The following is a 25,367-nucleotide window of genomic DNA, read 5'->3' on the forward strand; positions in this document are numbered from 1 at the left end:
TAGTGCCTTTACATTATCCGTTGGAAATTTAAATGCATTGGTACCGAGGAGCATTCGGTGCCCACTTGCAATTGTTGGACCTTGTAGTTCAAGAGAATCCAGAAGGTCCCCCAGTTCATAATCAGGAGAATCAACAGCAACAACCAGCGGCATCGGCACCGCCACCTCCACCGCCACTGCCACCAGGACAACAAGAGGTTGAGTATTTTGCACCATATGTTCCTTACACGCATCCATCTGATTATTTTTTACTGTCAGTCCCGGTCCATCAACAGTATTGGGGTGGTCCACAGTTTGAGGCAGGAGAGCAAGCTTCATTCAGCCAACTCCTTGGTTTCATGGCTCTAGGACTAGGTCACTCACATTCAGGTAATTATGCTGACATTCCCACCGACCAGCTGGCACATTCGGGTGGTATTACTCAAGTTAGGAGGTCATTGGATTTGAGACCTCAGGATCGCACTTCCTCTGATACAAGGGTAATAACTCCAGAAGACTCTATGTAGTACACAAATATCAGGAACCAGATCATCCCTCTGGTACGCAGGCATTGTTTCAAAGTGAACCACTGCTGATGGCTCCTTGTGACACATGGCCTCAAACCATATAGGAAAAGTTTCATACGATGCTTCCCAACCTCCAAAAATTAACTCAACTGCCTTCTGCTTTGCTAACCAAGCTTTATGATAGTTGATGATATTATTAAACTTTGGCTGGACTTCCGCAATGACTGATTTCACCTTTAAAGATGGGTCAACCTCTACCAACGGCTTAATTGCTTCTGCAACTGTCTTAGAATCCAGTTTCGAATGGTCTTGAGAAATTGTAAACCTGGTACAAGTGTGACTACCATTGTACCTCCTTATCTCCCAACAGTACTTCTTCTGCATTTTGGTAACCCTAATAAGCCAATCACAACCTGCGCCATATTGTGTACATTGAGCATAGAATGTCGTCGGTTCCGACACATAAACGCGATAGTCTACACCTCTACGGATGGTATAATCTTTCATTGCCTTGATTACTACCTCCCTTGAACTGAATTCCATCCCCACCGTGAATTCACCATCCGCCACAGTAGGAAGCTCTGCCACAATCACACCGCAAGATATATATTTTCATAAATAATCATTAAATATATATCTTAATAATTAAAATCTCTCTATACATTATAAGTAATAAATCAGTTTTTATGTATACAATAATAAATTATTTATTATATAAACAATTGATAAATACACTTTACCATGTATGATTATAACAGTCTATATTTTCGCTATTCTATCTACATAAAGAACTAGTAAATATAATTCATAATAAAGAACTATTAATTAATAAAGTAATCAAATGCTATGCTTCCAAATCCAACGACCGCATGAAAGAAGGCTCCTGAAATGGATGCGGATTTGCTAGTGCATTTGCAACCTCTGCCACATCTGCGTTCATAGTGCCGTCAGCTCCATCTTCGTCTTCACCTGGACCAACGATCTCATAGTTACTTTCAAATTCCTCCTCGCTATCACTATTATAATCTTCCAATTCAATATTTTGGTCCGCTTCAGATTGTTCGAACTCAATATACAACTTGATGCACGACATTCAGTGGCGATTTTTAATACACATTGAAAACATTTCATACATACTCACTTCATCCGTCACGTATTTGGTATGAAATTGAACAAGCCCACCAAACAAAGGTAAAGGATACCTATACAAAATACACGATACTCTCCTAGATATTTGAGAATCTATCTTCTCACAAATCACACCTTTTAATTCCTCCAATGACAACGTGAACGGGATAACATCTAATGGATTTTCACATACAAATCGAACTCCATCATATGTTTGTAATAAAATATGTCCGTAACAATAAATTTTCAACACAACTCTATCATCCATAATACTATACGTGTTTAAATACTCTCAATCTCAGTATAATTTATTCTACAGAAATGGAGAAGAATGAGAGAAGAAGAAGAACATCATCTAAATGCAGAAACTCACGCTGAATAAGAAGAAGTGGGGGTTCTGTGATTTTTTTGGGACGGTCCGACCGCGTGCTACCAATTCAAATTTTTCACGCAACACAAATCGCTGGGTTCGATTAGTGTTCCATCTGATTTAAAAAAATTTAGCCAGCAAAAAATCGGTGGTCCGATTTCATGCAACGTACACTCTTGCTCACACAAATCGGACCGTCCGCTCACACAAATCGGACCGTCCGATTTGTGTTCCTTTCTCTCTGCAAGAAATTGGATGGTCCAATTTCATCCCCCCTAAATTCCAAAAGGTTACGCCATCACAACAGTGTAAATCACTCTCAATCTCCATAGACCAGCGTAACTCACATTTGTGAATCATATAAAAAAAATTAGCCGTCTTGTAGTGGACTAATGGTTAGGGTTTGTTAGAGAGAATGAGTTGAAGGACATTTTAATAAGTTTTTGGTGTGGGTGATCGTTGCTCTACAACTTGAGTGGAGCATCCTTTTAATTATCAAATCGCATCAAAACCCTACACGTTCACTTTCTTGTGTAATCTTTATTTTATGAATATTTTTTATCATTAATATATTTTTTATCATTAATATTTTTTATCATTAATATATTGATAATATATTTTTTGTATAATTATTCAATAAAAATTATATGAAATAGGAATTTACAATATATATATATCAATCATGCTAGATGTACACAAAAATCAGCCACTATATTTTTATAGTATACAAATATAACTTTAAAAATTGGAAAAATAATTTCACTCTCACTCATACACACGCACTCCTCCTCTCCTATACCCCTAGGCTCCATTTAGCTTGTGTATAGATTAAGATATAGACATTAAAATATAGATATTTAAGACATAGATATAAAATACATGTACTTGTGTATAATGTTTGGAAATAATAGACATAACATTAGTGCAGTGTGTAAATTTGTGTTTTGTTACATAGAACATGAACAATACACAATCTTAAATGATAATTTTACCCTTAATTTTAATTTAGAACTAAACAATTTTTTTAAAACAAAAATAAATAAGAACTCTCGTTCTAATTCCCTTTTCTCTAACTTGTCAAGGACAGAGCACTTCTTATTTTCCTTTTCTCGTTTTCTTTTTTCTTGTTTTGATGAGTTGATATGTAATAAGTCATCTATATATAAAATCATTGTGCTTTGCTTTTCTTTTCTGTTCTGAATGTCAATGCTCTCATTCCCATTGTTTCCAATTTCAAGTTTTCTTCCCAAACTATGCATTACTCTATGGAAGGAATCCATGTTCAGGTGTTGAGATAAGAAGATTGTTTTCATTGTATAGAAACCCCAAAGTGAGAGAGACACCATTATTGCCTCCTCTTCATTGTCGATCTTTCTCATCACCGAGCACTATCTTGGTGCTCTTACCATCATCTTCTCCAGTTTCATTTCCATTGATTTCATCTTTCATAGTTATTTTCATTTCTCAATCTTTCTCGCATCTTCTTCTCCTGTTTGTGGCTGCTGCTTCTTCATTTTTTTTCATGTCTTTTTATCAATTTCTTAATGATTAATTAATTAAGCATACTTGAAATTGATAATTGAGTTGATAAATTTTGCTTAATTTTTCAATGAGTTAAAATTGATGAGTTCTAGTAAGAAGAAGAAAGGGTTTGTAAGAGAAGGATAGAATTTTGAATTTAAAAATATTAATAAAGATAATATGGTTGAGAAAATATAAGAAAGATCTGTGTCCATCATCTCCTTTCCGTGTTTCATCATTTCGGATGAACACAAAAGACATGTAATTTATCTCACTTTGTGTGTTCTTGTTAATTTTATGTCTCAAGAAACAAACAGTAGACACATGCTATCATGTCCCTGTCTCTGGTAGACATGGACAGAAAACAAATGGAGCCTTAAGTCACGTGCGCTAAGCCACCTCCTTTTCCACTCTCAGTTACGATTCTCTCTGTCACACCCGCTACCATCTTCCTCTTCGCGCTTTGTCTTCACCAGTTAAGCTCTCTCAAACAAAACTTCTCTGTCTTCCATGTTTCTGCATTTCGGCAAAGTTCATCTTGGTGAGCTTCTTCTTGTTGTTGTTGTTTGATTTCTGCATGTTATCCTTTTTCTTGTTTGATTTTTGCTACTTCTTTTCTCTCAAATATTCAATTTTAAGTTTGATTCAAAGTTTCAAAAAAGATCATAAAAAACACACCGCAACCCTCAAGTAACTTCATACATCACTGCATTGGTCATTGGTGGTTGCTGATAAACCCATATTTTATGATATATTTTATGCTTAGTTTGAGTGATTTATTCAATCCTTCACCCACTTATTCATATTAATTGCATGGTTTTACTTTCCCTTCCTTATTATGTGATGTATGTGAAAAACATGTTTCTTATGCTTTAAAATTAATTATTTTAATTACCTTTATTTCCATTCGATGCCGTGATTAGTGTGTTGAGTAGTTTCAGATCTTCTAAGGCAGGAATGACTTAAAGGATGGAAAGGAAACATACAAAATGGAAGGAAAGTACAAAACAGAGTTTTTGAAGAAACAGGCAGCCACGCAATCGCATGGGCGACGTGGCCGCATGCCAGTGCGAAAAGGCATTGACGCGGCCGCGTAACTGACGCGACCGCGCGCCTCGAGCGAAACACATATGACGCGATCGCATGACTGACGCGACCGCGTGACAAGGAAAACTTCGAATGACGCGACCGCGTGACCCACGCGGACGCGTGACAGAGGCCACGCACCAGAAATTGCAGAAAACGCTCATAGCGAATTCTGAAGCCCTTTTTGGCCCAAATCCAAGTCCAGAAGGCATAGACCAGAGGTTATGAAGTGGGGGAATCCATCCATTCAAGGAGAGTCTCCACTTTAGTTAGTTTTCATGATTTAGATTTAGTTTAGAGAGAGGTTCTCTCCTCTCTCTCCTCTCTTTAGGATTAGGATTTAGAATTAGGATTTTATGCGCTTTCAGGATTATCTCTTTTTATCAGGTTCAATATTCCCTTTTATTTATTTTCCCAATTTTATTTATGAATTCTTCTATGTTACAGATTACTCTTTGAATTAATGTTATTTGAGGTATTTCAGTTTATTATTGCTTTCTTTTATTTACATTATTGTTATTCCCATCTGAAGACATTTTTATTCCAGTAGATTTACTTTTCTCCTTTTGGTCTTGGTTAAGAAATCAGTAACTCAGAAGTTATCAAACTCAAACATGATTGATAATTGTTATCTTTGTTAATTAAATTGAACTTCAATAATCCCAATCTTTTCCTAGGAAATAAATAGGATCCGAAGATCAAACCAATTAATCCCTTGACCTTCCTTTATCTTAGTAAGGGTTAACAAAGTGGAATTAAGATTCAATTCTCATCATCATTGATAAGGATAACTAGGATAGGACCTCCAATTTCTCATACCTTACCAAAAGTTTATTTACAGTCATCTATTTATATTACTTGCCATTTAAATTACTTGTTCTTCATTTACTTTAATTGCTAATTAAACCATTCGCTCCTCATTCTCAAAACCCCAATTTACAATCTTCATAACCAATAATAAGAACATACTTCCCTGCAGTTCCTTGAGAAGACGACTCGAGGTTTAAATACTTCAGTTATCAATTTATTTAGGGGTTTGTTACCTGTGACAACCAAAATGTTTGTACGAAGGGATTTCTGTTGGTTTAGAATCTATATCTACAACGCGACTATTTTTATAAAATTCTTTACTAGCAAAAATCCCAACGTCAAAATGGCGCCGTTGCCGGGGAACTGCAATCGTGTGCCTTATTATTGGTTATTGTAAATATTTTTCTTTTACGTGTTTATTTGTTTTTATTTTCTTCTTTTATCTTCATTAGCTACTATGAATTCTCACCCCTCTCGCTTTGAGTTTGGTTCTAATATTGTTGAAAGGAATAAAAGTTATAACAGGAACATGCATCAAGGTCAGAGCAATCAAAGATGGATGGAGCCAAGAGGATCTGATCAACCCTTTTGGCAGCAACACCCTCCAAGATATCATGGACAAAGACCATTCTATAATGCATACCAAGGCAATGGACATGGTGGACAACCTCGTAGTTACCAACAAGCCCCACCCTATGCTTATAGGCCATCCTCTCAACACAACCTCGAACCACCACACTCACAAGCTCCTTTTCACCATTCACCACCGTATGATCCTCATCTACCCCGATTCTAGTCCAATTACTCCCAAACATCACCACTTTCCAATGTACCATATCTAAATCTATCACCCCGAGAATCAGAGGTTCGCCTCAAGGAAACAGTAGATCAACTTCAAACAACCCTTCATCAACTGGAGCAAGCAGTAAGTCTATTATCTTCTAGACGTTCGAACATTCAAGGACCTCCCACAGCCCCATGTGGACAATCTAACGAAGAGCGTAGCATGAAGGAGATGCTAGAAACTCCAGTGGACAAGACAGAGCATGGCTTCATCTTGGAACAAGTAGAGGAAGCTGTCATTATTAAAGAAGAAGAGTTGGTTGAAGACTTAGGAGATACTGAACTTCCATGGGAATCCAGAGTTGTGGAAAATTCTGTCAAGGACGTTACAATTGATGCTAAGGAGGACAGTGCCCAACCCCCACGTAATAAACTTGCATCCACAAGTGAATTCTCTGAGATCGAAGAATCTTCCCCAAGTAAATATGAAGGTGATACGGAGGTAGATTTCTCTCAACCTCCAGTCTATGACTTAAGTGATGAGGAATACATAGATGACTTTGATCAGGACATGGATACATTTGAAGAATCTTGCAAAGAAGTGGAGAAATTCACAGAAGAGCACAAGGGAGTAGAACTCACAGAACCACTGGAACCACCTATCCCAAGGCCATTACCACCCAATACAAGTTTCAAGTAGGTACAATCCTTAACCTTTAACTGTGTTTTTCCACTTGAATATGGTTTGCTTGAAACAGATGGCCAGCTTAGAGCTCTCTGCGGCTTTAAGAGTAAGCGGCAAATGGCTCGTACTCAGAGCTGGTGCACAAGGTTCAATAAGGTTCCACGCTTCGACTCGAAGTGTGCGGATTGGCATCATGATCAATTGGATGGATCTCGGAAAATGTTTGGTTATCCTGGTGAGAATCTAATTTCTAAACCGCCCGGATGGAAAAATATAGATCAAGACGAAGGCGGATTTAAAAGCCAAGTTTGGGATCCTGGAATCTATTCTGACACTCATTACCCCGGGAACCTGAGAATCTATTTGAAGCTGCTCAGAAGCTTTACATGCTTAGTTTGGGACCCCGAAGGCTATTGGCATTCTAAGCGTTGGTGGAGATTTCTGAATGAATTTAAGCGCAAGTCACCATAACAGGAAGCTCATCCAATGTCCAACTTAAGGACTTTAACTAAAAGTGCTAGGTGGGAGACAACCCACCATGGTATGATCGTTCTTTTTTTTCAATTTTAATTTTATTCCGTTTTGTTTATTTTTGAGTTTTATTTTATTTTACTTCATTGAACCTGGAATCATGCATAACATTCATATTAGCATTGCATTCTACATTTTGCACAAAAAAAAGGGTGTGCGACGCGACCGCATCATTCATGCGATCGCGTCAAGTTGTGAAAAACACTTCCCACGCGACCGTGTCATTCACGCGACCGCGTGATCTGGAGATCGGCGTAAAGATCCAACATCCAGAAAGTTGGGCTGGAATCGTGCGGCCATTGTGCGTTTCGCACAAACGACCCATGCGGTCGCGTCCCTGACGCGACCGCGTCACTTGCACAACATCAATCCCACGCGATCGCGTGAGCGATGCGATCACGTCGCATAGATTACACAACACCCCTAAAGGAGACAGAGAGTTGCGCTGAAATGACGCTGGATTCGTGCGTTTAGCACAATTTCCAGCGACGCGATCGCATGCCCCAGGCGATCGCGTCATTCACTCTTTTAGCTATCCCATGCGATCGCGTGTCCCATGCGATCGCGTCAACCACCATTTCAGCCCAACCACGCGACCGCGTGCCCCACGCGATCGCGTGGATTCAAATTTATAACCCCCCAGTCACGCGAACCCTACCATTCGCGCCCCCCCAAACCCTTCTCATTCCTCTCTTCTTCTCCAACCACCCAACCACCACCCAGCCACCATCACGGACCGCCGCCACCCCGTCGACCACCCAAACCCCGTCGCCACGCCACCCCCTTCCTCCTTCCTCTTCTTTCTTCTTCTTCCTTCTCCTTCCTCCCTCCACCGCCACTGCCCCCCTCCGCGATCACCACCCCACCGCGCCGCCGTCACCGCCGCACCCCCATCCGCCACCCAAGCCCCCCTTCCCTTCCTTCCCTCTCTCCCCCTACCCCCATTGCCCTTCTCGAAGCCCCTACCTCCAAACAGCAACCGCCGCCGCCTCCGCCGCGCCAGACACCACCGCCACCATCCCCAGCCACCTCTCTGCTCCACTCTCCTTAATTCGCCTACCAGGTTCTAACGAACGCCACCCTTCTATCCATTCGTAGTTAATTCATATTTTTCTGTTTATGCTCATATTTAGGCTAGTTAGATATGCATGTTGTAGTGGATTCTAGGTTGTTAGGTAGCCTAGAATGTGGTTAGTGGATTTAGGCCTGTTTAATTGCACTGTTCGTGTTTCTTGTTTTATCAATTTGCAATTCTGCTGTTGCTGTGAAGTTAGTAATGTTCATATGCTGCTCTTCAAGTTCATGCTGCTATGCTCTTTTTTTATTCATACTATTTAATTGCAGCTTTACTTTTGATTCATATGAACTATTCTGTTGCTGTTTATTTTCCGGGACAATCCAATTTTAGCCGGAATGCTGCCTAAATTTCTGTAAAATGTTTTCATTCATGTCTTGGTTTTAGCATTTTCAACTGTGCTTCCCTTAGATTTAACTAAACCAATTCATGAATGCCAGGGCAAGCTTTCTCATTCTCTTTGATTTCCCTGGTTCATAATCTGCATTTTTGATGATTAGATTCCAATTTTTTTTGCTATTTCTATATCTATCTGAATCATCATCAACCTAATTTCTTTGTTTGGTTATGAGTTACCTGTAGCCTTTAATCGTGAATGCTTGTTACTTAGAAACTTATCATTATGCCACTTACATTAACCCACTTTTTACTAACTCACTAATTTTAACTTCTTCAACTCTTTTTCAATTCTAACCAACCTAACCTTTCATACTCTCTCTTCTTGGTTTTTCACTTTCTCTTTAACCTTCTAACCATGGCATACTGATAATTTTTCCTAATTAACATGCCCTCTATTACATTTTGGATTGTGAATTCTTCTTTTCAGACTTTTAACTCCTATACAATCCTTAATGCACATTTACTTAACTCATTTTCCTTATCCTATTGCTCCTTTGCCACTTTGTGTTTCTTTTGACTATTTGCCTATTTATTTTCTTGTTTTTATTATATCCTGGTTTTCTGTTTTTCAGGATGTCTGCCACCCAGAGAAAGGGAAAAGCAAAGGCAACTACTGGCAAACGTAAAAGAGGAGAATCTGCCATGTCCATCCTGGATATCATGCACGATTACTCCTGGCAGGAGAAAAACTTTACCCCGCAGGAGAAGGCCGACCAGCTGCTCCCTGCTACTAATCCAGTAAAGTTTGCAAACCGATACTGTGAGCTGAAGTATCCGGTGTTTGTAACCTCCAGGAACCTGTACCTGGAGAGGACTCTGAAGATCCCAGAAGAACTCCAGCAATACACCTCTGATCAGATCAAACAAAGAGGCTAGTTCTTCCTGGAAAGAAACCTGACTGAGGTCAATGCATCTTGGGTAAGGGAATTCTACTGCAATTACTTCAAGACTTCCCTAGATGCAGTGAACCTAAGAGGGAAGCAGATTCTGGTCACTGAAGAGGCCATAGAGGATGTTCTGAAACTTCTGCCTATATCTGATCAGCTGGATGGTTATCAAAAAGCTGAGGAGGACATGCGCTTCATGAAGTTTGATTGGAATGCAGTCAAGGCCAGGATAGCCCTTGACCCGACCGTTCCTTGGATTATGGGTCAGAACACTACCATGCCAAAGGGAATCAAGCGGATTTACTTGAATGATGAGGCTCGGCTATGGCATCAGATACTTAGCAACTTCATTATGCCGAGTCCTCACGAGACTGAGATACCAGCCGCTATGATCACCCTCCTATGGTGTGTGATGGAGGGTAAGGACCTGTACCTGCCACGCTTTATCCGGTACTATATGGCCAGGGTCCACGTCCGAGGCACTCTTCCCTTTCCTTATCTGATTACACAGCTAGGCCGTCGAGCTGACGTGCCTTGGGAGGATGCTGATGAAAAGCCACCTGCTGTAGAATGCAAGAAGATTATCCCTCACAGCAGGAACTTTCTGGTTTTGGGCTACAGACCTCCTTTCCTCACTGCTACTGCTGAGACAGTCACACCATCTGTCGGCCCCTCTTCCTCTACAGCTACCCCTGCCACCACCACTGCACCTCCACCTGCCCCAGAGCCCGTCTATCATCTAGTGCACCGCCTGTTTCGACGGCTTGACCAGATGGAGTGTCGCAACAAGCGACGCTATGAGCACCTGAAGCTGATGATACGATCTGGCGACATCCCCTCCGAGCCTGACACACCATCCGAGGCATCTGAGGAGGAGGCGGATGATCACGAGGCAGAGACCCATCTACAGAGCGAGGCTGTGCAGGCAGGCACAGAGCAGGCCGTATCACATCAGGAGGCTCCACCTCAGATTCAAGCTGTAGACCCCGAGATCCCTATCCAGTCAGCACCTCCTCTGCAGCAGGCAGATCCTCAGACCACCACCACAGAGACTCCAGCTACCCGTCCTTCCAGTGATGACACCCCTTCACACCCTGCTTGAGTGAGCATCAGGGACGATGCTTCATTTTAAGTGTGGGGAGGTCACCATCTCTGGCGTACATTTTTTTGGTGAACCACTATAGACTCTTTTTATTTTATTTTGCTACTTTTCTGTATTTTTCTTTTTATTTTTATTTTTCTTTTCTCAGTACTTATATATTGATATTTTTATGTATCTTTATTCTATTTCTGCATTTTGCACTTTAGTTCATATTTTAGCCATTTAGTTTAGTTGTAATTCTAACTTATTAGTTATAGAAATTGTGGATTAATTAGTATAGTTTACCCTTTTTAGCATAAGATAGGAACTTGAACATAATAAGAAACAATCCACACGACTTGTATATATAGCATTACATGTTAGTTAGTTAACAACATTTCATCAAGGAGAAACACTAGAACTTTAAAGCCACCTAAAGTTTTACATTGAGAATAATGGGAACTTTTGATTTTACTTGCGTGACATACATAACTGATAAATGATTTTTGAGCTAGAGAACACACAGCCTGTGAGTTTTGAGCTTAACTGTATGGTTACATTCAAACCATAATTTTTATTACTGTGTGTTCCGCCCTTCTTTTTTTTTCTGATGTTCTTTACTTTGTTTTAATCTATATGTCCGATTATAGAATAGAAATACATACCAAGAGAGTGATTGAGGCCATTGTTTAATTTTAGCTCACTTATCCCAAATTAGCCTACCCTTTACATCATCCTTGTTAGCCCCCTTGAGCCTTTAAATCCCCTCTTATTCTATAAGCCACAATACTAGCCTTAAGCAGAAAAACAAAATAAAAATTCCAAGTTGGATCCTTGGTTAGCTTAAGATAGAAAGTGTGTAATTGTTTAAGTGTGGAAAACCTATTGGGAACATGGATGATAAAAACAAAAGGTAGAAAAGTTGAAAAGAATAAAATAATTCAAAATAAAAGTTTTGGGAAGCATGCTCATGTGAAATCAAAATAATTGAATTACCATGTGCATTAAAAAAAAGTGTTATTTTTCAGTGGTTGAATAAAGGGGACACAAAAGAATTCCCCAAATGTGAAATAAAGCAATGCACATAGGGTAAAAATATGGGAAAAGTGAGAAAATATGGGAAAATAGGTAAAGAAGCTTTGCTTTACAAAGTATGTATGTTAGGTGAGATCTTAGACTAATTAAGGATTCACTTATTAGCTCACTTAGCCTTATACATATACCCTTACCTTTACCTTGGCCCCATTACAACCTTAACTAAAGACCTCATGATTTTTGGTATGTCTATATTCTATAATTGTTGATTGGTTAGATGAAGAACAAAGTTATAGAAAGTAAGAATAAAAAGAAGAATAGAGTGATTAACCCAATAAACACTGAGTGACTAGAGAGTAAACACAAAATCCAGTGAGGGTTCAATATCTCATTAACATATATCTCTGCTGAAATTATTAATTGTCTTGCAAGTTTATAAAATGTTTTTCTCTCCCATTTCAATTGTAAAGGAACTTTATCAACTATCTAAGCACTACTAGAAAATTAGTTATTACAGATGGATATTTCCGACGGATTTTATCCCACTGAAATACAGACGGAATTTCAGAGGGATTTTTTTGTCGGAAAACAAAAAAATAGATTAACATAAATTACAGACGGAAAAGAAAATCCATCTATAATTCCGTCGGAAAAATTAATTTTTTTTCCGTGGAATGGTTACAGACGGATTTTCCGTCTGTAATTATGCAGACGAAACGTGCGTTTTATTAAATTATTATAGACGGAAAATCCGTCTGTAATTTAAATTAAATCCGTCGGAAATATTGAAAACCCTAATTTTATAGGTCTTTGTCGGAAAACCCCATTCACACTCTATTCGAACTCTTTGCCCACATCCTTCGAGCTCTTTGCCCTGTAGCCCGCCGCCCACAGCCACTGCAGTCTCTGCCGCCACTGCAGCCACACAGCCCCCGCATCAGCCCTCGCAGCTCCCCGCAACCCCTACAGCCTCGCAGCCCCGCAGCGGCACAGCCACCGCAGCCCCTACACAGACACAGCCTCCACCGCCACCGTAGAAGATCTGTCGCCGTTGTAGGAAGCTGTGTTGCCGTGATTGGAAGCTCCCTCGCCGTCGTTTGGAAGCTCGTTGGCCGTCTCCTCTGTTCGAGCGCTCTCCTTCTCTCTCTGTGTCGCCGTTGTGTTTCTGCCACTGCCCTTCTTCCTCGCAGCCGGTGAGTAAATGCTCTTTTTCTCCAGTGTTGTGAACAGCTCCTTTTTCTCCAGTGTTAGATTTGGAGTATATGTATGCTTATTACTGAGTGAATCACATTGAAAGTGTAATGCACAGTTAGTGCTTGACAAAATGCCTAGCTGAGTTTTGCTGTTCATTTTGATCATGCTTAGGTGTGTTTATGTGTGCTTATATGGTTTCAATCTCATATGCTCTGTACTGAAACAAAGCAAATCTTCATTCTCACTGATACAAACTGCTTTATCAGTTTCTCCCAAAAATGATTTTGAGTCAGCCTCTGCAAGTTGCGATTTAAAGATCAAGAGTTCCATATGTTTCTCTTCAATTGCACAAAAATATTTTTCAAGTTCTGTTTGAAGCTCCCTTATTTCTTGTTCTTTGGTGTTCAGTGTAGACTTGAAAGTACTGATATCTGCTTCCATCTTTTTCACTTGACAACTCCATTCTGATTCCTTAGATTTGAGCACCAAGGAACAGTTTTTGATCAACAATCCACTTTAGCTCCTTTTTTTATTTTCACATTGATGAAAGCTTTCCTATTTTATCTTATATAGTTTAATTTCTTCATTTTTTCTCTAAAAATTAAATAAAAGGTAGCACCACTTACATGGTTTGGCCATTTTGATGAAAAAGAAAGGGACAGTGATATTTGTCTTTATACATATACAACACAACAGCTTTATATATATATCTCTTGCAGGACCGTGTGTATTGTATTGTTTTATAGTAACCTTTCTCAACATGCATTTGTATGTTAATAACATTGAAAATGAGAGAATGAATGAGATGTTTGTCGTATTAAGATTTTGTGACACATCACTCACCTCACTCTTTTTTGTTTTCATTATTGGATTATTGTATATGCTCCACTGTGTTCTTTAGAAAAATAAAATTACATTACAAAAACCTTTACACTACTGCATACTACTTTTGTTTAAGGGCCAAGTACTTATATGTCAATTATTTAATTTGTCATATATTTATTTGAATTTAAAATGTGATAGCATCTTAGAATATAATTCCTAGAATATATATATCTGAATATGACTGTATGGATTTGAATAATTATAATATTATAATCAATTTTATTTATATGTTTATATTATGATATTGCCTCTTAAGAGATGTCAAAGCTTAATTTATTAATTTATATTTCCACTTTAGCACCAAGGTTCTTTCCAGTTTCTACACATGATGAAAGCTTCAACTTTTCAAGTTTCAACTCTTCCTCCCAATTACAAAAAATTCAAGTCTTTGATTACTTGCTTGATTCTCTCCATTCATATCTCTGTTTCAAATAATTTTAATGAGATGGATTCTGGTGGTGATTTATTTTCATCAATGATATGAGATGGATCCAGCAGATTATCTCTTTTTCTTCCACAGAACTTGTATCGTACAAATTTTTTTTCCCTGTGATTTAAAAGAGGTAACTCCTCTAAGTAATGCAAATATCTATGGAAAAAAAATTCGATACCTGGTTTTTTTATGTTTCTATATTCCTTTATTCTCGTCCTTTATCATTTATATCTGTACCATTTGAACATATTATCTGAAAAATATTCTTTGGATTTTAGAGACTCTTTTTTCTTCAATTGATTTATATTTCTTTCCTTTACTGATTCTTTTTGTTTCTCAATTGGATTGAGGAGTTATGTAACAGAAAAATAATCTAAGGTGGTTGTTGATGATGTTGAAATTTAGTAGTCTTATATATATTTTTCAGCTTTTGATTTTTGTAATTTGCAATGCAGGGGACCAATGTGGTTCTGATTTGATGTAAATGTGAGTCTATGTTTTTGTTCTTTACTGAGACAAAGCAAATCTTCATTCTCACTGATACAAACTGCTTTATCAGTTTCTGCCAAAAATGATTTGGAGTCAGCCTCTGCAAGTTGCGATTTAAAGATCAAGAGTTCCATATGTTTCTCTTCAATAGCACAAAAACATTTTTCAAGTTCTGTTTGAAGCTCCCTTATTTCTTGTTCTTTGGTGTTCAGTGTAGACTTGAAAGTACTGATATCTGCTTCCATCTTTTCCACTTGACAACTCCATTCTGATTCCTTAGACTTGAGCACCAAGGACTGCAAGGTGCTCTCTCTCTCTCTCTCTCTCTCTCTCTCTCTCTCTCTCTCTCATATAATGGAAATGGGACTTACTACTTTAATTGTTTGTTCTTGTTTAGATGCTGAGGTCAACAATTTGGGAGTCAAAGACGCTCTCTCCATGTTGAGGTTCTACAAAAGTAAGCAATTTTTTTCAGCTTAACTTCCCTTCAAATATGAAATTAGATTTCCTCTGAGCTAATTATCCACTTGGAATTCCATTTGTTTTTTTCTTTTTTTTTTCATTTTATGTTTCATCCACATGACTATTACCATAATAAAGATAATCATTAGCATATTAACTTTTGCTCCCTAATTTTTCCACCGGATGGTACCTTCAAAATCTGATGGTGATGAATGATGATATTTGGTGTTTCACCTGAAGCATCTGCAATGCCATGATTATTGATATTGTCCCTTGTCATGTGTTGTGGTATACACTATTTTGGTGATTTGATTTGATCCCATGCCATCAACATATTTAGTTATTGCCCACCTTGGAAGGCTTTTGCATCACATGACAAGCCCATCACTATTTTCATGCAGGGTGGCATAATTTATGTTGGAATATCTAATCATGTTTCTTTCTTTTATAGTTTGTGATTACATTAATTTTGCCTTAACTTAGGTCTGTCTCCCTTAATATTTTGATATCATTATTCCCTTTTTTTCATTGGTTCAATTTCTTCTATAGTCAAGGGTAAAAAAAAAAAAGAAAACAAGAGGATTCAAATATGCTTTTAAACTGGAAATATATTATTGAATTTGGTAACAAATTATAATTTAGCTAGAATCTTGCTATAAGATACAATAGGAACTGAAAGAAGAGAAGCCTCATTTACTGTTCAAATGAAGAAAAGTAATGAAATATGACCAAAAAGAAAAAAGGTGGGGACTCAGAAGAAATGGTTCCAAGTAAAACTAGGACTTTAGGAAATCGAATTCCTCCACCTTCTAGTAGTCTTTCTGTTATCTATTCAGCTGTACTATTTTCACAAACTATATAATTAGTTCTTTATATATAGCATTATATATAATAGCATTATATAGTGTGTCTTGTTATCTATTCAGCTGTACTATTTTGCTAATTGATTAGACATATTACTGTCCATATATTCACCTATTTATTTCTCTTACACCTCTCCCTTATCTTAATTACTATTATTTCTTTCATTTTCATTTTCCTATTCTTAGCCTCCTTTATTAAGTAGTCATTCAAAATAATATATATTTTAGTAAAAACTCATTTACAGATTGATAATAATGTAGCTGAAATTTAAGTTTCTTAATTAATTTTTTTTAATACTACTCCACAGGATCGACGACTTAGAATTCAGCTGTCTCTCTGCTCCAAGTGACAGTCAGTGAGGTTAGCAAGCACACCCTGATTCTCAAAAAATTCTGTGTGATTTGTTTATCTATAGTGGTTGGATTAGGTCTTTTCTTGGGTCTTCTGATTGTGATTTTGTCATAGTAAATTACCAAATTACCGTTGCTCATGATTTTATAAAAATAATACTCTAATACACACACACACACACTCTCTCTCTCTCTCTCTCTCAATCCCTTCAACTTTTTGCTTGGAGTTAAGGTTAGTACAATTCTTGTGTTATAAAACTTCATTGATTTCTAGGGTATTGTATGTTAAATGAAATATTACTTGTGTTGTGTTGTTGCTTGTATTGCATTGAAAACATTGATATGGTTAAATATTGATAGGATATTGTATGAAAGATGAAATGTTGCTTGTGTTGGATGATTTATAGGTACTAAAAATATCAAATTCGTAAGAAATGTCTTGGCACCATCGAGTGTGGATGTATGATAGGTTGAATCCAACAAGAGGGGGTATTAAACCTGAGTTTTATGACAAGGTTGAGGAGTTTATAGAAACAATTAGTAAGTTAGATGTTGTGAAGTCGGAAGAAAAGTGTAGATGCCCATGCGTTAAGTGTAGATGCACAAATTATAAAGAGCTGAACATTATTAAGATGCATTTGTGGGAAAAGGGGTTTATGCCAAATTATTGGATTTGGACAGAACATGGAGAGATTGATGACATAGGGATTAATCAGACGGGATTCAATAATTGTGGGGAAGGTGGTTCAGGAAGTGGTGCAAATGTGGAAGAATGTGATATGTATGACATTAGCTGGGAAGACAACTCCAGAAGGTATCATGAAATGGTTTTCGATTCTATTGGTCCAGAGGATCCTCATGTAGAGGCTAAAAACTTTTTTGATCTTCTTGAGGCAGCTCAAAAGCCTTTGTGGGAAGGTTGTGTGCACTCTCAACTATCGATAGCTGTTAGAATGCTATGCATTAAGGCCGAGGGAAATCAATCACAGGAGTCATTTAAGCAGTGGGCCACCTTAATTAGAGAAATTGCTCCTGAGGGTAGTGCCATACCTAGGGATTACTATGAGGCTAAGAAGTTAGTGCAAAAGCTTGGATTGAAGGCAATCAAAATAGATTGTTGCTCAAACAATTGCATGTTGTATCGAAAAGACGATGCTGCTCTAACTAGTTGCAAGTTTTGTGAAGCACCTAGATTCAAGCCTATTTCCGATGGTGGTTGTAAGTCCAAGAGAGTTCCTGTTAGACGGATGCACTACCTACCCTTAATCCCTAGACTTCGAAGGCTTTATGCGTCAATGAGTTCAGCTCCGCACATGACGTGGCATATAAAAAACCAACGTGATGATGGCGTGATGACCCATCCGTCACATGGGGAGGCATGGAAAAGCTTTGACCGTATCCACTCTGATTTTGCTTTGGAGCCTAGAAACATTAGGTTAGGTCTTTGCTCTGATGGGTTTACCCCAAATATCCAATTTAGCAAGCCTTATTCTTGTTGGCCCGTAATTGTAATTCCATACAATCTACCTCCTGGAATGTGTATGAAAGATCCTTATTTGTTCTTGACTTGCTTAATACCTGGTCCTAATAACCCTAAAGCCAACATTGATGTATTCTTGGGACCCTTGATTGACGAATTAAATGAGTTGTGGAATCCTGGTGTTTTGACGTATGATATTGTAGAAAAGAAGAATTTCATCTTAAAGGCAGCATTGATGTGGACTATCAATGATTTCCCGGCTTATGGGATGTTGTCTGGGTGGATGACACAAGGAAGATTGTCATGTCCTATTTGCATGGAGGATACCAAGTCTTTTACACTATCACATGGAGGCAAGGCATCATGGTTTGATTGTCATCGGAGGTTTTTGCCGACAAACCACCCTTATAGGCGCAATAAGAATGACTTCAGGAAGAATAAAATAGAAAGTGAAGAGGCTCCTACCAGATTAAGTGGTTTGGAGATTTGGCAAAGGGTTAAAGGACTTGGGAAGATATCAGATAATAGAAAGTGGATTAAATCGCGAGAGTATGGTATTACTCACAATTGGACTAAGCAAAGTGTGTTGAGTTACCTTATTGGAAGGATAACCTGATTCATCACTGTCTTGATGTAATGCACATAGAGAAGAATGTGCTTGATAACATAATGAATACTGTTATGGACACTGATAGAACTAAAGACAATGAAAAGGCTAGGTTAGACCTGGCTGAACTGTGCAAGCGTCCAGATTTACATTTGCGGCATGTCGGTGATAATTGTTGGTCCAAACCTAAGGCAGCTTATACTTTAACTTCTGAACAACAACAAGACATGTATAGGTGGGTGCAACAACTTAGATTTTCAGATGGTTATGCATCTAACCTTGCTAGATGTGTAAGTCTTTCCCAGGGGAGGTTTATTGGTATGAAGAGCCATGATTGTCATATTTTTATGCAGTGCTTGCTTCCAACTGCATTCAGAGAACTACCTACAAATATATGGAAGCCTCTTACCGAGTTAAGCCAGTTTTTCAAAGACTTGTGTTCAACCACTCTCAAGGTTCATGATTTAGAGGTTATGGAGCAGAATATTTCCATTATCCTTTGCAAGTTAGAAAGGATATTTCCCCCGGGATTCTTTAATGTGATGGAGCATTTGCCAATTCATCTAGCATATGAGGCACGTGTGTGTGAACCTGTCCAATATAGGTGGATGTATCCGTTTGAACGGGTGATAGGAGCATTCAAGCGAACAGTGAAAATAGAGCAAGGGTTGAAGGTTCGATTTGTGAGGCTTTCTTGGCAAAGGAGACTTCAAGTTTTGTTTCTTTCTACTTTGAACCACATATCTTATCGAGGCGAACCCGTATGGGAAGAAATGATGACGGCGGAGACACAATTAAAGCCTCTTTATCAATATTTAATAGACCTGGTCGCAAGGTTGGTAAAGCTAAAGATCATTGGTTAGATGAACGAGACAAGGCCGCAGCTCATTTGCATATTCTACTCAATGAAAGCAAAGTTAGCCCTTTCTACATGTAAGTACCCAAATCTTTTATTAAACAGTTAATTGCACTTTTTCTACTAACGAATCCCATAGCTTATAAACTCTAGTCCTACTTTCATCAAGGTTTTGGAAAGAAACTTGTCCTGGAGAAAGCGATGACCGATTTCCCCCTTGGTTTGCATCATATGTAAGTGCATAAATTCGTATCATTTATTGTAAAGGTTTCTAACTAAAGATTTGCATCACATATCTTATAATTTGTTGCATGTTTCTAACTAGGTTCAAAATCAATGTAATAAAATTGTTGATCCTGGTTTGCAATCACTTTCTTGGGGTCCTTCAAACAAAGCAACAAGTTATCCAATTTATAAAGTAAATGGATATACATTTCATACCCTTGCAAGGTCAAAAGGAAAAAAAACCGATAACACCGGTGTGTTTGTTAAAGGTGATATAGGCAGCGGGGAAAGTGATTGGTTTGGAGTATTAGAAGATATACTCGAGCTTGAATACACTGGTAGTGACTATAATCGAGTTGTTTTATTCAAATGTCAATGGTATGATCCAAGTCGTCCAAATGGAACACGTATTCATAATGACTACAAAATAACTGAAGTCAACCATAGTAAAAGATATCGCCACTATGATCCTTTCATTGTCGCCCAAAAAACTAAACAAGTTTACTTCTTACCTTATCCTGGAAATTGCAAGTCTATGTGGCGTGCTGTTGTAAACACTAAACCAAGAGGTCGAATTGAAATCAATCATGTACATGTAGAGGAGGATGGGGAAGAGAATGATGTAGCTTATCAAGCGAATGAGAGCAATCCTTCTAGGATTTCTGACACCGAGCCTCCTATCAGTCTTAAGTCTCCATTTGGAGAGGACCGCATTGTTGAATTGTCCATCGGCTCTAGTTCTGGGGCTAATAAAAATGAAGATGATGATGTTGCAGACTTTGATGATGATATTGATTTTTAATAGGGTAATCATTTTTAGCTTGTATTGTTTTAGCTTATATATATTGTTCTTTACATATATTGTTCTTAATATTTAGCTTATATATATTGTTATTTACATATGTTGTCATGTAACTTAATCTAGTTGTCTTAAAAATTCAATATATTTAAAGCATAACTCTGTCCCACACTCATTAAGCTGACATGTCTAAAGCACCACTGGAATTTTTTTTCTTGTCCCTTTTCTGAAATTTAGGAAGCTTCATATTCTTTCTTATTGTTTTTAATCTCTTTCTTACAGTTTGGTTTGAAGATTGAATCTCTCTCTTTGTTGCAGTGGCAGTAGTGAAGGAAATTCATTGAATCTCTCTCTCTGTTTTTAATCTCTGCTGCCTTACTTGGTGCTCCATTGACGAAAAATCCCAATATTGTAAGTTCCCATTTCTCAAAGTTCCTTGCTTTTTTCCTCTTTAGAGTTTAGATGTTACAGCTATCAAGTGTTTGTGAAATTAAGACATCAATTTTTTTCTCTTTCCTCTTCGACTCAGCATTTTTTTTGTGCAGTTTGGAGGCCTTCTAACTACTGGCATTTTGGCTTTCTCTGGAACGTAAGTCATTTCTCTAGCTCTCAATGGATACATATGCCGTGTGAATGTGATCCTTTTTATGCTTATTTTGTAGTGTGATTGAAAGATATTCAGATGTTAATGACTTAAATGTTATGTATCATTTCCTATGGAAAAAAAATAAAAGAAAGAATGTCAAAAATAATAATAAATAAAATAAAATAAAGGGCTAGCCTAGTGAAAAAAAGGTGCCATCTTAACGGTTCTTTCCTTCTTTGGAATGTATCTGCTGATGACATTGTGGTTGCTTACTACTAAGCCACAAAGATTCCAAGGTTTAAAGAAAGTATAAGCAACATAACCAGTTAATTTCAGGGCATTGTTTAAGGTTCTTGCTTTTTCGATTGATGATAACTGTCAATCAGATTTGATCCATTTTAACTGGCTTTCTTGTTAAGCCTCATAATGGGTTAAGTTATTTAAACTAACAAAAATTTCTTGTAGTAAAGTTAAGTTATTACTCTATGGATTGAATTTCAAAATTTTGTTAAGGCATTCACAATTTCTGACTTATGATATCTTATCAAAATGATATTCTGCAGATAGTTTTGTGCATAATAGTCCTTGAATATATATGTAGGTCATGGCTCCTCGGGTCAAGGGTAAAGGTGTCAAGGGTCATAGAAGTTCTCGCACCACTGCCGCAGCCGCTATTTCAACCACCTCCACCTCTTCTGGGACTTCGGTTGTGCCAGATTTTCAGTCAGGATCACTTAGCCAGCAACCGTATTTGATGGTACCTAATCCAGGCTACACGGGTCTTCCTCCACCAAGTTGGCCTACTCCAGGATGTATGGGTCCCCCTCCTCCACCCCCTCCTCCAATTTCGATTCCTCCTCCGCTTTGCAATTCCAATCTATTAGTTGATTCAGAGACACCTAGAAGCTCTAGTACATCTCCTCCATCAGAGACTGCATCGGTTCCTAATAGTGTCACAAAAGAAAGATTGGTTCCCGATGGAAAAACAAGGTAAAATTTGGATCTCTCCATAATTAAAATAGCAGCTTCTAGTGGATTTCCCATACTGCATTACCTATTTCTCTTATTACTCTTCTACACAATTTTTACATACTGCATTACCTATTCCTCTTATTACTCTTTCAGCAAGCAATACTAATCACTCTTCTTCTTTTACTACTCCTAATCTAAATGTGTTTACTACTATATTTTAATTTCAAATTAAAGTGCTAATGACTTAAAACTATTTTTTTTAGTTTCCTAACTTGTCAATTCTTTATGAAATTATCAGTTGGTTACCTTTCCCTCATGGTTCTCAGAAGATTACAGAGATCATCAAGAAACGATATGATAAACCGTACAAAAAGTTTGGAGATGTCCCTCTTCCGACAAAGAAGCTTTGGTTTAAGGAGTGGAAGGTAAAAGTGTTGGATTGAATAAAATTATTTTGGATTGAATATTGTTCATGTGATTTGAATCTTATAAGTAGCAACTTGATGAGTATGTGCAGAGCCACTTTCTTATTGATGATGATGATGATGAGTTTTTCTGGAGGGCTTTCAAGTATAGGACAAGTAAGCGATTTAGCCAAATGATGTCAGATATCCGTGAGGGTGTGGATACAACCCACGAATGGCTAATTCCTGCTTACAAAAAGGTATTGGAAAGGTATTGGGAAACAAATGAGAAATGGAAAAATATAAGGAAAAAAGCAAGAGAGAATCGAGCGTCACTCTTAGGTGGTTCTGTCCATTGCGGTGGTTCTATTCCATTGAGCTCAACTATAGAGAGGATGGTAATATAATTTAAGTGGCTTTAGATCTTATTTAATAGACATCTATTTATGTAAAATTTTTCTTATTTTGTATTTCATGTGGAACAGAAGAAGCAGTTGGGCCGTACACCAACCCACGAGGAGGTCTTCAAAGAAACCCACACACTTAAAAGTGACAAGTCTAAATGGGTGGACAAGCGCTCTCAAGACACTCATGTGAGATATAGTACAAATACTCCTCCTATGTCAAAATTATTAACTAATTTCTAGCTGTCTGGCATTAACATTACTGTATTTAGTGGTCCTAACTATGTTCAACATTATTATTATTATTATTCAGCTTTGTGCTTTGTGATTTTATAGTTGGTTTCTTTTCTTCCAAGTTTCTATAGTCTAAGCCATTTGACACATCTCCTTAAGAGATAATACAGTTCACCAATCTTAATCTTGTGTAGAAAGCATGTGAAGCATGCATTATTCTCTTGGAATATGGTAATCTAGTAGCTTGAAATGTTTGCAGCTTGCAGGGGTGTTTGCAAGAACTAATAATCTGTTGGCATATACCCAATTTTCCTTGAATTAATGAAAGTTAAGAATCATGTTCTTCCAAAAAGAAATTCAGTTCATTAAGTACTTCCACGGCATTGTCAGTTGTTAAAATACTTTAAATAAGAGTTGGCTTGGCTGATCAAGATCCAGGAATGTCACAAGTAGCGTTTCTTTTACTAGTAAATCATCATTAGAGGGTCACTAATGCTGTACTTAAACCATAGTAGCATGTCCCAATTATTGGAGTTTTCTATTGTTTGAATTTAAATATATACAATTTGAAAAGTTTTGTGCAAAATCTAAAAGTTTTCTATTAAGTAATATGCATGGCTATTTGTCTTAATAATAATAATATAATTGATATAATCATTGTGCAACAGGAGAAGTTTATAAAAAAGTTGGCAGAAGTTCAGGCTCAACATGCCGAGGCTCAAGCACAGGGAATGGAGCTACAACCAATTGATGAAGACTTGATTTGGGAGGAAGTGTGTGGTGGGCAAAAGAAGAATCGAGTTTACGAAAAAGGGTCATTCTTTTCTAGCTCTATCAAGTCTGGAACCACTTCTGCCAATTCTGTATCTGGAAGAGCACCAAGAAATCAAAATTCTGTTCCTGATTTGCGAGAACAGATTCATAATCTCAATGAAGAGCTTTTTCAGCGTGTTACTCAACAAACAGATGAGCGTATTAGTAAGTTGTTAGATACACGCTTGGCTCCTTTGGAAAAGACTCAAAAGAAATTAGAAAAGTTAGAACGGGCAATTGGAAAGGCCAAAAAGGAAAAGCTGAAACAGAAGAGATGGAATGAGGCTTATGTTAGCTATTATGAGAAGGTTAGAGCGTCAAGTAGTTCTAGTGCAGTTCCACTACCACCGCCACCGCCGCCACCCTCAATGTCTTCGGATGAGGGCTATGATGATGATGAGGATGAAGATGACACTGAAGACTATAGCTGATAGTTTTAGTATGGTTGAACAATATACTAGGAATTATAGTTGATGATCAATACATTTTGTTTATGTTTTGAATTATATTGACTTTGCTTGTTCATATTACTTTTCTTTTAGTTTGATAATACGATGAATTTGTTTATGTTTTGAAATATTATAAATATTCAAATATAAATTAGATAAAAATTTGTATTAAATTTATATTTATTTTGTATGAAAATAATTTTATTTTGTAATTAGAAAAAGTAAAAAAAAATTCTATTTTACCTTACAGACGGATTTACAGACGGATTTTCTGTCTGTAATCATGATTTTCCAAAGTTTAAATTACAGACGGAAAATCCGTCTGAAAATCCGTCTGTAATTACAGACGAAAAATCTGTCTGAAAATCCGTCTGTAATTACAGACGGAAAATCCGCCTGTAAGTTTGTCGCCTTCAGGAAATGGAGGGAGGGTTTACAGAGGGAAAATCCGTCGGTAAATCGTAAAAATCCGTCGGTAATTTTCCGACGGAAAAAAAATCCGTCGGTAAATAATTTCCGACGGGGCTTTTACAGTGGGACAAAATCCGTCGGTAATTTCGTCGGTAACCAAAAATCCGTCTGTAATAAAGACTAAATCTGTCTGTAAATCTGTCTGTATTTATCCATTTTCTAGTTGTGAAGGTTTGGCTATATATATATATATATATGACTCCTTGAGAATGTGAATTAATTCAACTACATGCAAGCTTTATATACAAGTGTATAAAAATTAGAATTGCATGATGCATCTAGGTAGTTGCATTTAGATTAGATTGCATTGCATGGCATTCCACCACTTTAACCTAACATTACTCTTGGACTTAGCATGAGGACATGCTATTGTTTAAGTGTGAGGAGGTTGATAAACCCATATTTTATGATATATTTTATGCTTAGTTTGAGTGATTTATTCAATCCTTCACCCACTTATTCATATTAATTGCATGTTTTACTTTCCCTTCCT

The 25,367-nt window shown here is 37.5% G+C and overlaps 2 protein-coding genes across 2 annotated transcripts; both read left to right on the plus strand.

Moving 5' to 3' along the window:
* Positions 1 to 17,008: 17,008 nt before the first annotated feature.
* LOC148568680 (uncharacterized) lies at positions 17,009 to 18,670 on the plus strand. The gene has a single exon (XM_088483279.1). The coding sequence runs from the start codon at positions 17,009 to 17,011 to the stop codon at positions 18,668 to 18,670; it is 1,662 nt and encodes a 553-aa protein (XP_088339405.1).
* A 3,061-nt stretch (positions 18,671 to 21,731) lies between these two features.
* Positions 21,732 to 24,385, plus strand: LOC107643702 (uncharacterized). Its single transcript, XM_088483899.1, has 5 exons — positions 21,732 to 22,117; positions 22,398 to 22,524; positions 22,617 to 22,901; positions 22,989 to 23,096; positions 23,810 to 24,385. Exons 1-5 carry the CDS (start codon positions 21,732 to 21,734, stop codon positions 24,383 to 24,385), a joined length of 1,482 nt encoding a protein of 493 aa, XP_088340025.1.
* The last annotated feature ends 982 nt before the right edge of the window (positions 24,386 to 25,367 follow it).

The sequence above is a fragment of the Arachis ipaensis genome, chromosome B4, assembly GCF_059453495.1.
Source record: "Arachis ipaensis isolate K30076 ecotype BB chromosome B4, ASM5945349v1, whole genome shotgun sequence".
In the NCBI taxonomy this organism is placed as follows: domain Eukaryota; kingdom Viridiplantae; phylum Streptophyta; class Magnoliopsida; order Fabales; family Fabaceae; genus Arachis; species Arachis ipaensis.